We start from the raw sequence: 12,050 nt of genomic DNA, 5'->3' as shown, positions 1-12,050 counted from the left end.
CCTGGACACCGTTGTGATCCGACCTTCCCTGGACCCCGCACATTGCGGGAGCTTAGTATGCTGGCCTGCCCTTTTAAGATTATCGTATCAAAATATAAGTTTTTTTTGCACATATAAAAAGTATTGTTATAACTTTTAATCTTCATCATGTTATGGTATATTCTTTTTTTGATAATAATATGTTATGATATTTTTGTGATTATAAGAGCATATGGTCAAGAGCAAAATTAAAAGTTTAAAGTTTCAAATAAAAAAATGTGTCTTTTTTAAAAGTGACAAAAAACAAAAAGAAGTAGAATATAAAATGGTACAAAGGGGTATGATTTTTTCAAGAGAAAAAAAAGAAGCTACAATGATATAAATTGCAAATCGCTTATTCCTTCATCAATTAGCTTTTGTTATGCGAGACAGATTCAAGATTGACACCGAGTAAAAGGAGAAAACGAAAGAAGAATTATAGAGATCCAAATATTTCTGAATATATTTACAATAGAAGCTGTTAGTACATTTTCTTCTTAAAATAATATCTAAATCATCATGTAATAAATTAAAAAATAAACGCCTAGGGGAAAAAGAATAATTAAGAAGAAAAATGAGGAAAAAAAAACTAGCACAAAAATTACTCATCCAGCCTGTTGAGAAGAAGCTGCAACACACACTATATTTTAATTAGTAAAATGGACCTCAGCCTAGTTCGTGAGTGGATGATTGTCCAAGATGATATAAGAAACTACGTCTCGTTCTCAAACACGATATTAATTTCATCGGTAAGAGCGAAGAATGGCACCACAGAATGTACAGACAATAGCTTTCCAGTTTTTCCAATAGAAAGGTACAAAGCAGAACCTAGTAGCAGTTTTCATATCAGCAACACTTGCTCCACCACCGCACCGGGAACATGTTCCAGCCGCCGGTTTGCTCTTGCACACCTGCTTTGTTTGATCAACTAGAAAACAGAAACAAACCATGTTTTTTGAAGAGAAATTGAGTGTCGTATTTGGGGTAGTTAGATGTTTTTGTGGTGAGGTTTCATTACTGGCAAAAGTTGAAGGTATTTATAGGTGTGAAACTGAAACTGAGAAGCAACAGTAAAAGTTTGATGCAGAGACAGTTGGGGCATCACTATGGCACGCTGCTCACTTTTCATCTTGAGGACAGAAGGATAATCATTTTTTTAATCTTTGGTCAACATCTATTTCGTTATGTTTTTTTCTTTTTTATCTTCATGTTCGAAGAATGAAAACCTTCTTCATTTTTTTTTTTTTTTTGTGGTTATTCGGATGATACAAAATCTTATCATAGTCACAAATTAGTTCGGTCTATACTAAGTTTCATGAAGTCATGAATCTTATTGAGTTTATTGTATGCAATTTTCTTTATTTAGTTTTTATACTAAATTATTATTATGATTTAAATCGTAATATTTCAATCACACAGTAACAATCTTTATCTTAATTTGTGGTAACGCTTCCCTTCACAAAATTTTACCTTAGTGATAGACTAGTAATATTCATGTACATTCCACCTCTTGTAATTCTCACTTCTCGCATTAATCATTGACTCGGTTTCCTGATATATAGAAAAGTCAGTGGTAAAATCAGAAATTTATACAAAGAAATTCAAATCCTTTTAAGATGTTACAATTGGAATTTGAACGTATAACTCAAAGCTAATTTGGACCGTCTTTACCATTATATTTGATTTTTCTTTATGTCAAGAAAATTTAAAAGCTCATCAAGTATAACCAAAAACGAGAAGAATGGGTTTTTTTTTATATAAAAATCAGGTACGAATTTTTTCTTAATTCAGGTACACATTTAAAGAGGGGAATGGTTTTTAAAACACTATTTCTCCAACATCTATATTTTTCTTTGACGTTCGAGAAAATACAAGGTTGAGTTATAGCCCTGCGTAAAAGAAATTACTAGTTCTTTCAATTCACTTTTCACCGACATGCTATGTAATACTCAGTCCGTTTCATTTAATGGGAAGGTGTTCATATTTCGAAAGTAAAACGAATTCTTCTTTGATAGTGATTCTTTCATAAAGTTTTAAAATATTTAAATTGTTAATTATTGTTTTTACATAGTTTTTAAATATATAAATTTTTTGAAATAAAAGTTAAAGATTTTATATTCAAATTTACGGTAAAAATTAAAAAGTTTAAACATCAATAAGGAAAAGGTAGCCTATAAATTAGGATAGAGAAAGTAATAATTTAAAAAACCAAGGAGGGCAACAATTTCAATTGATTTGACCAAGGATTATGGTAAGTGGAATACAGTTGAGGTTAAAGAGATCTTGACCGTTGGAAGAAACAGGCCAAGAAATCTGGGCCATACAAGTAGACGTAATTGTCTACTGCATTAAATTTGAACAGCAGAAGGCTGATGCTGGACTTAGGTTGGCAATTCTCACCCTCTTGAGTCTGCATCAGCCAATTAATACCCATGTTGCTTTGTGATAGCCAATCTTTGGTCGATGGCAATTGCCATTAATCTTAACTAGGAGCATGAAACATTCTGTCAAGTTGGATTTTATTTTTAGTTTCTCTTTTAAAAATATAAGTGGAACTTCAATAACTTTTTTTTTGAAGGAAAGCCTTAGCGTAAGTTGTTGGAACTTAATGCATCGAGCTGTCCTTTTTTTCAATAGTTTTTTTATAAAATTTATGTCTTACAAAAATAATTATAATAAATTTTACAAAAATGTGACGTTGATAAGTCAAAGTTCTGAATCGAGATTGTTCTTAAAAAAAATTGAAAAGAAAAAGTAACTCAGTATCTTAACATATTCGTGAACAATAAAGACAAATATTTTAGTATTAATTTTAATGAAAACATATTTTTTAACGAAAGATTCAATATCTTAAAATATTCTCGAAAAAGTAGAGATAATCATTCATTAAACAAGCATATCAAATGGTTGTATGGGTCATTATAAACTTGCTTTTACATATTTATCTTTTGCACATAAGAAATATACTTTTTTAATTTCAACATTATAAAAAGTCATTAAGGCCCATTTCCTCACCAAATAAAATGGTAAATACATTTTTTCTTTAATAGTTTAATCTTTCAGATAATAATTCGTATAACACAACTTGGTCACGATGGGGATCAGCTCAACTCCAGTGACGCTAGCTCCAGTAATTGTCAATAGTCCTCTTGATGAATGCCATGTGGACATACATTTATTTTTAAAGGCTAGATTAGTTTTTTCATTAATTGAGTGACAATTGTTAACCAAAATGTAACAAAACAAAGGAATGTGTATTGCCCACTCTTGCATTTTTTATTTTTCCCATTAAGGCTGTATTCGGGCCCGGGCCCAGGCCTAAATGGGATCAATGGACCTGGCCAAACGGTCCGGATGGGTGGAACCGGCCCACTATGAACCTAAGCTCACATGGTCCCGGGCTAAATGGATTGGGCCCACGGGCCTAAGTGTTCTGGACTATTTTTTTTGAATTTTTTTTATCTAAGGCAATTTCTTATAAACTATATATATATGTATAGTATGTATATATATTGCCTTATATAATATATAGCTTATATATATTATATATACTATATCTATATCTATAATATACATACATACATACATACATATATATATATATATATATATATATATATATATATATAGTTTATATGTATTAGATATATAATATATATACTATATCAAATTTAAACACAAAATAAATTGCAAAAAAATATTCAAGGGAATGTCTTATAATTTTTATTATTACGACATTAACAAAAAATGGCAATATCTTTCTTAGTCTTCTCTCTCCAATGGAATGAGCACAACAAGGTACTAATACCACCATTAAAAGGAAAAAAAACTAAGGAAGATGTGCCAAAATACAAGTTACATATTAGTCTATGTATTATCTCTAACATATCTCATAAATCCTTCAAGGTCCGGAGGAATTTTCGTTGGTTGTGGTGGAAAAAAAGCTTGTTCATCACCGCTTCCAGGCGAAGAAGCATCTTGCGCAAGTTCCGCTAGCATTTCTTCATAAACTTCGTCTATCTCCGGTTGTGATTCTACAAGTCCAAAATTTCTTCTTTCCGAACGGATCCAATCTCTGAAGAGTACTGATTTTTCCAAGCTCTCCCTCATAGACGCTCTATGATCACTGATTTGAAGTCTCACTTGACTGAAAGCGCTCTCCGATGCCACTGTTGAAGTTTGGACACTTAAAATATCTCGAGTCATCCTTGAAAGAACCGAATAGTGTTTTTGTTTGTCCTTCCACCATTCCAAAATATTGAAGGAGCCGTCGGGATTCTCTAATTCAAGTCCCTACGACAAATAAACTTGAAGCTCATTTAGTTATGAACTATCACCAATATTATCACCTTGAGAATCCCTGAACTCCGTCCAAGAACTAAGGGCTTTTAGGCCCGCAGTTCTTTTAGATGATTGCGAACTAGACGAAGTAGGAGTTGGAACATTTGGTCTAGCATGATCTAAGGCAAGTTGATAAGCATTATAAATTGTTTGAGCATTTATTTTAATTGAGGCTTTTGCATCTCCAAGTGTAGCAAATTCCTCAGCTGAAAGTGATAAAGCGTTACAAATTTTTGTGTACCAAAAGTGAGGACCTCCTAATTTCATTGTAGGATTTAACATGGCAGCAACACCAAAAATAGGGGGATAGGGAAAAAATATTTTTTAAACTTAGCTTTCATAGAATCAATAGCATGTTGATAAATTACCTCACCTTCTGAAAATTGAGTAAATAAATCTGCAAGTGCTGCAATATAAACTAAACAGTTAGAAATAGTGGGATAATATTGCCCAGATAATTCATTTGTAGCAACATAAAATTGTTCTAAAAAGTCTACAAGCATTTTAACATTAGTCTAATCTTGATTTGTAAGGTGCTCATCATCATCATCATCATCATCACCATCACCACCAATACGAGCATTATACGTTGCGTTTATTGGGTTTCTATATTCATATGCAACAACGAAACTTTCATACATGTAATTCCATCTAGTCGGACAAGGTTTAGGAACCTTTCTTTCTCTAAGGCCAAATTCATCACATTTTTTAAAATATTCTCTAAGTCTACTTCTACGGTTTGAATAAAAAAGCCAATTAATAGCCATTTTAACCTTTCAATTTCTGCATTTAAAATTTTCATACCATCACCGACGATTAATGGTAAATATGACAAATACATCTAACATGAAAAATATTACTAAATGCAGGATTTAGTGTAGTTGTAAGCAAGTCTATAGCATAAGTGTTACTAGAAGCATTATCCATTGAAACCGACATTATTTTATCTCTAATGCAAAAATATCTACAAATATCTGCAACTGTGTTAGCAATAAACTTACTTGTGTGGCGTGAATTAATTATTCTATAAACAATAATGCGCTTTTGCATTATCCAGTCCTCATTTATCCAATGACATGTAACAGCTGGATAATCACAGTCATTACCACTTCTACCAATATCAGTAGTAATAGCAATGCGACAATCTATATGAGTAAATAAATAGCGCAAATATTGTTCATATTTATGTTTATATTTATAAATATCGTTCTTTATGGTTGCGCGATTCCATCCTTTATAAGTAGGATTAAAAACTCTTCTAATATAATGCACAAATTGAGGGTTAGAAGGAAAACTATAGGATAAGCATATAACAATAACCATTTTTGCCAATTCTTCACGATCTTTATTTGGATCATAATATAAAATGTCACCGGTAACAATGTTAATTCCCGGTTGAACTAGTTTTGACCTTGTACTAGAGTTAACGTAGTATCTACACTTGTCCCCTCTTGCACAGCTTTCATTTGTAAATATCTAGCTTTATCTCTAGGGTGTTTCTTTATATGTCTAGTCAAAGTACCCGTATCGCTACGATCTCCAGTATATTTATGAGCCATCAAAGACCCACAAGTTTCACACTTAGCCTTATTTTATTCTCTTAGTTGAGTAAAAAAAGTGTCAAACAAGAGATGTTTCGGTCCATTTAGAAGGTTGTTTATTAAAAGTAGGAGTTACTACATGAGGGTCAGGCGGGGCATCATTTGAATTATTATCAGTTGGGTTATTAACATGACTAGTAGGTGTATCATCTAAATCTGGTTGCGTTTCATCTAAATCATCATTTTCCTCATTATTTTCAAAGATAGTTTGATTAGGATAAAAAGCATTCATAATTTCATCATTTAATTGTTGACCTGGTGCAACATCATGGCAAAATTGACTATCGAAAAATTGAAAATAAGGGTTATCACTATCAAGAATAACAGGTGGAGGAGGACGGGTAACAGGTCTGGATCGGGGAGTCGGGGGAAGAGTAGTAGTTTGGCGGCTAGATTCACCAATTTTAGATTTTCTCTTACCCTTACCACCAAATATTTTTTTCAAAGAAAAGTCCATATTAATTATAATTATACTAACTAAAAGAAACAAAACTATAATATTAAAACTTAAGAGTTGGAACGAGTTTAGCGAATTGACGAACAACTTCTTGAAAATTGAATATCGTTGAAGACTTGAATACTTCAATTCACCAATTTCAAAATTTTTCACGAAAATTGCAATAATAAAGTAAGCAATTATAGAATAAAATTAGAGAGAGATTGATGAATTTGTGAGTAAAAATGAAAGAATGAGGGGGTATTTATAGTTGAGAAAAAAAATTGTGGTTAAAACAAAGTTTGGGGGCCAAATGGCTATTTTGAAAATGCCAAACGGCTAAAATTGCAGGCCAACGGCTACTTTTTAAATTTCAGACCGTTGGACTTTTTAAAAAAAAAATTGGAAAATAGTCGTTGGGCCCGGTTGAACCAGCCCAGGCCCGCCTACCTGTCCCGGGCTAAACGGTCTCGGGTTCGCGGGCTATTTGGTGAGGATCTGCCCACTGTGGGTTTTTAGGACCGGTAGGGATCGGCCCGTTTGGCCCGTTTGCAAGCGGTCCCGGGCTGGGCCTGATCCACAATACAACCTTATTTCTCATCTCTCTCATCTCCACTATATTTCCATTACAAACAAACATAACACTTCTCCACAGAATCTTCAAATAGACATCGATCCGTATATTCTAAATAAAGAAAAGATTAACTCATCCAGATCTAAGAAAAAATAAATGAGTGTTTTAAGCTCCAGTAAAATAAAGTTTCTTGAATTTTAGGTGAAAACACGAGCTAGAAGATATTAGTAATGTGAAAAAAGAGAAAACATTATTTTGATTGTTTTTTATCACAACAGAGCGAGAGAGAAGCTCTTTTTTTTCCTTTTCTGTTTTGGAATTTTGAAGAGCAGTGCGTGTATGCTTCATTGTTGAAGAAAAAGCAAGCTAAGTGTTGGGTCACCTGTGTGGCAGTGGAGAAGAAATAGAATTACTAGACTTTTTATATTACTAGATTAATAAAATAAATAAAAATAATTACTAAATAAATGTATGTCCATATGGCATTCATCAAGAGGACTATTGACAAATACTGGAGCTAGCATCACTATAGCTAAGCCGATCCCGTCACGATGCCACCATATTAAATTATTCAAAAAAAGGATTAAATATGCAAGGCAGAATATATATTACAGACTTACATAATAATCAAATAAATATGTAATTTCTCTCATTAACTTAAAACTTTTTAAATGAGGTGATCCCCTATTCAATTCGATTTAGAGAGTAGAATTCCCTAAAAATTGTAATTTCTCTGTACCGAGATAATTTAAGGTTCAAAAACTCACCCAATGAGCTTTCCGCTCTTGTTGCTGGTTTTTTGGCTTTTTACAAATTTGTTTTTAGTTTTATGACCCTACCTTTTTTTCACATGAGAGATTTATTTTTACACATAATAGGTCTGTCTTTTACATATAAGAGCTCTAAAAAAGTCATTTTCTTAAATTCAAAATTGTAAAGAACCATGATGTACAAATAGCACCCTCCTTTTGACTGTCTTCATACACTTAATTAAATTTCCATTTTGACCACATTTTTGGTATCTAATTTCTATTCCATTGATAGAAATGGCCAAACCATTCGCCTTACCATTTAAGTAATGTTTGACACCACCAAATAGTTAGGTGCCGACGAGGCCTTGTTCGTCATTCATACTCGATATTACAAGTACGAGATTCTTTAGGTCACTTGAAATAGGGGCATTTGCATCTATACTCAGTTTTTGGGTCAACTTTTTGTAAGCACGTGATTTTTGCCCTATATGAGAATTACTTCCAAAAAATTCAAAAAATAAAATAATTTTTCTTGGTGTGCAATTTTTGTGATATTTTGTGTAACTATTTGTATGTTTGTCTATGCATGTTTATTTGTTAAATTAATAAAAAAATACAAAAATAGGCATCTTTTGCATTTTTAGCATTTAATGTCCAAATGAACAATTTTATGCTTAATTATTACTTAATTGTGCGTTAATTGTTATTGGAAGTTAATTTGCGCTTTTATAACTTAATTTAGTTCTTAATAATAATTTAAGTACTTTTATAATTTAGTTTTAGAAAAATAAAAGAAGAAAAGAGAACAAAAATACAAAGAAAAATCGGATTGGGCCACTTCTTCAATTTCAAACCACAGGCCCAAATAATTGCCCAACTTTCCCCATGACCCGGTCCGTTTCAAACCGGGTCGATCCGGTCCGCTCCATTAACCCAACACCCCTTCTTCATTTTTGTCCAACACAAAACAAAACCAAAAAAATAAAAAATAAAAAGTGAATTATCACTATTAATAGTTTTATTTTTTGTTTTTTTTATATATAAAAAAATCCGAAAATATTTTATTTTATTTATTATTTTTATTTTAAAAAAAATATATATATATATATATAGTAATTTCGGAAATGATTTTAAAAAAGTAAAAAATAAAAAAATAAACAAAAAGTAAAAGAATGTAGAAAATTTTAAAAAAAAGTAAAAAGTTTTAAAAAATTTAAAAGTAAAATAAGGTTGGAATTAAAAAATAAATATAAAGGTATCTGAAAATTTAAAAAATTTAAAGTAATTGAAAGTAGCATTTTTAAAAGAAAAAGAAAAGATAGTGGTTTGTTTTTTAAAGAAAAGTTAAATAAAGTGAGATTCTCTTTTAAAAAAATAAAAAGTAGGATTTTAAATAAGATAAAGTAATTAAAGTTGGAATTTTAAAAATAAAAGTAAATAAAGGTGGGATTTTTTTTTCTAAAAAAATAAAAGCAATTTGTAAGTGAGATTTCTTTTAATTAAAAGAATAATAAAATAATAAGAAAACAAATCTGAAAATTTCAAAAATTTTGATATAAATAGAAGAGAAAATTTAGGAAGAAGAGGTGGAAAAAAGAGGAAAAACTAGATAGAGAGAAGAAGAAAAGAGGGGGCGGAGAGAGCAGTATACACTCGATATACACTCTGGATACACAAATATACAGGGACATAATTCATTTTGAAGAGAGTAAAAAATATAGAAACAAATTTTCTGAAATATTGAGAGTGGAAGAACACCATAGAGAGTTCAAATCTAGAAATAAAAAAATAAAGAGAGATTTCCGCACTATTTGTCTTCTCCATTTTTACTAGTTTTCTCCGTGTTGCTGGGATTTCTGGACTGAGGTGTTGAAGCTACTGTGTTGGGCTTTCTGCTGCTGTATGTTGCTGTGTTACATACTACTTTCTTTTCTTCTTGTACTGTCATTTCCAGGTACACATTTGTACACTCTTGGCTTGAAGCGAAAAAAATGAAATATTAATCAGGCTTTGTTTCTGTTGAATTCCTCCTGTTTAGATTTGTGTTTGAATATTAATTTTCCTCTCTTTGTATAAAAATGTAGTTGATTGATTAATGAGTAATAAGGTTACATATGTATAACTTCTTCATATAATAATGTTAGTTTAAATTAATCGAAAAATAGTTAATCTGTTTTGATATTATGGTGTGTCAATCTCATGTTCTAGTATTATTGAATAAAAGAATATAGAATGAAAGCAGTTTTTCTTTGAACAAACTCGATCGCAATTTTCCATTCGCATTAACCGTAAACTAATAACTAATAAGTTACATCTTTTCAGCATGTAATTAATTGAGGTATTTTCTTTTGTTTTAGAGACAAACTTAATAGAAAAAATGTAGTCACTGTAGGTTTATCCTTAAAAATAAAAATGAGATGAGCCTCGCCGAAAAATACAAAAATCGCGGGGCCCTCAGTAAATATTTGCTTTAAAATTGCTTAGACTTCGGGATGGACCGTTTAGCAAAATTCCACGGCCTTCCTAAAATAATGATACGCTAGTCACTTTAGGCGCGTATTTAATAAAGTTATCTCTTTAAACTCGGGTGCACATTGATGTGACCCAAATCCAAATCTCAACGGAGTCGAGATATGTCAATAACCACGGGTGCATTGATGTAACGTGGTTCGAGATATGTTTTCACGACGTTGCAATTCTCGTAAAATAATAATTATGAAATTGGTAAAAAGATAAAATTTGCACATAAGTTCACATTTGTATAAAATCAGATAATCAAGCCGAATATGACAGTTGAGCGACCGTGCTAGAACCACGGAACTCGGGAATGCCTAACACCTTCTCCCGGGTTAACAGAATTCCTTATCCAGATTTCTGGTACGCAGACCGTAATATAGAGTCATTCTTTTCCTCGATTCGGGATTAAATTGGTGACTTGGGACACCCTAAATCTCCCAAGTGGCGACTCTGAAATAAATAAATAAATCCCGTTTCGATTGTCCTTTAATTGGAAAAACTCCCTTGCACCCCTCGCGGGTGTGGAAAAAGGAGGTGCGACACTTTTAACTTATACTTGCTTTGCAAAAAAAAAAATTACAAGCGTACCCACTTTTCGGGTAACTTCAGACATGCGGGCTTGAAGTAGCAAGAATTTATGCGAAGTTTGAACTTCAGAATGTTTTGCCTGAAATATAGCAAAACTTAAAGATATTTTTGCCTGAAGTTTGGCCTAACTTGCAAAGGCAATCACGCAAACTTCAGTTCATAGTGCAATGGCAAACTTCGGTTCAATAAAACTACAACATATTTTGGCTGAAGCTTTTATTTTGTAATTGCTGAACTTCAGCATTATAGGAGCTGAAGTTTGTTTTGTAATTGCTGAACTTCAATATTCTAGGAGCGGAAGTTTGTTTTGTAATTGCTGAACTTCAGCATTCTAGGGCTGAAGTTTATTTTATATTTGCTGAACTTCAGTACTCTAGGAGATGAAATTTTTGTTTATATTTGCTGAACTTCAACATTCTAGAAGCTGAAGTTTTTGTTTATATTTGCTGAACTTCAGCATTCTAGGAGCTGAAGTTTTTGTTTATATTTGCTGAACTTCAGCAATCTTAGAGCTGAAGTTCTGTTATGTCTTTCTTTGAAGTTAGATGGCTTTAAGAAGAGGAATAACTTTCTCATCTTTCAGTAATTTATTTTGGCTAAATCAATATCAATATTCAACTATGGAAGATTAAAATATAGTAAATGTCATTTCGTGATTTATGTTCCATCTGACTTTGCACTCTAGTTTCTATTTTGGAGCTTTCACCTTGATATAATCTCTAAAGTTAGAACCCTCCTTACTTTATTCTCTGCCATTGGACTAAATACAGAAATATGAACTCACTTCTTGTGGCAGTAGTATCACATCCAATTAACCAATTAACTCGAAGAAGGAGGAGCAGAAGAAAACGAAGGAGGAGAAGAAGGAAGAGAAAGAGGCCTGAAGTTGTTTAAAAAGTAGTTATAAGTTAATTTTTTTTTAAAAAAGTGGATATAGGTTAAATGGGGGCGACCAAACAGGACGCAACCGTGCAATTTTTACCTTGAAATATTATACTACAATTGGGCGGATACATATTACTCGTATATTACTAATTTCATCCCCTTATTACGTTGGGCTCATGCTCATGTTGTTTAGCCAAAGGCCCAATGATCTAATTTTTTTTAATTTATCGTTGTCAATATTTGTTTTGCTAGCTTCCGCATAACACTAGATTATTTCGATCATAGCATGTAGTATTAGAATCAATGATTTGGCGAGATAAATATGGCAATGACGGAGT

General features: G+C 31.9%; 1 protein-coding gene across 1 annotated transcript; it reads right to left on the bottom strand.

Annotated features, from left to right (window-relative positions):
- Window positions 1-454: 454 nt before the first annotated feature.
- On the bottom strand, window positions 455-1,098 carry LOC104242660 (uncharacterized). Its single transcript, XM_009797727.2, has one exon. It carries the CDS (start codon window positions 966-968, stop codon window positions 762-764), a length of 207 nt encoding a protein of 68 aa, XP_009796029.1. The 5' UTR covers window positions 969-1,098; the 3' UTR covers window positions 455-761.
- Window positions 1,099-12,050: the final 10,952 nt, after the last annotated feature.

This window comes from Nicotiana sylvestris, chromosome 7 (genome assembly GCF_000393655.2).
Source record: "Nicotiana sylvestris chromosome 7, ASM39365v2, whole genome shotgun sequence".
NCBI lineage: Eukaryota > Viridiplantae > Streptophyta > Magnoliopsida > Solanales > Solanaceae > Nicotiana > Nicotiana sylvestris.
Note: the sequence above shows the minus strand (reverse complement) of the source record. Positions and strands in the feature narration are given on the sequence as shown.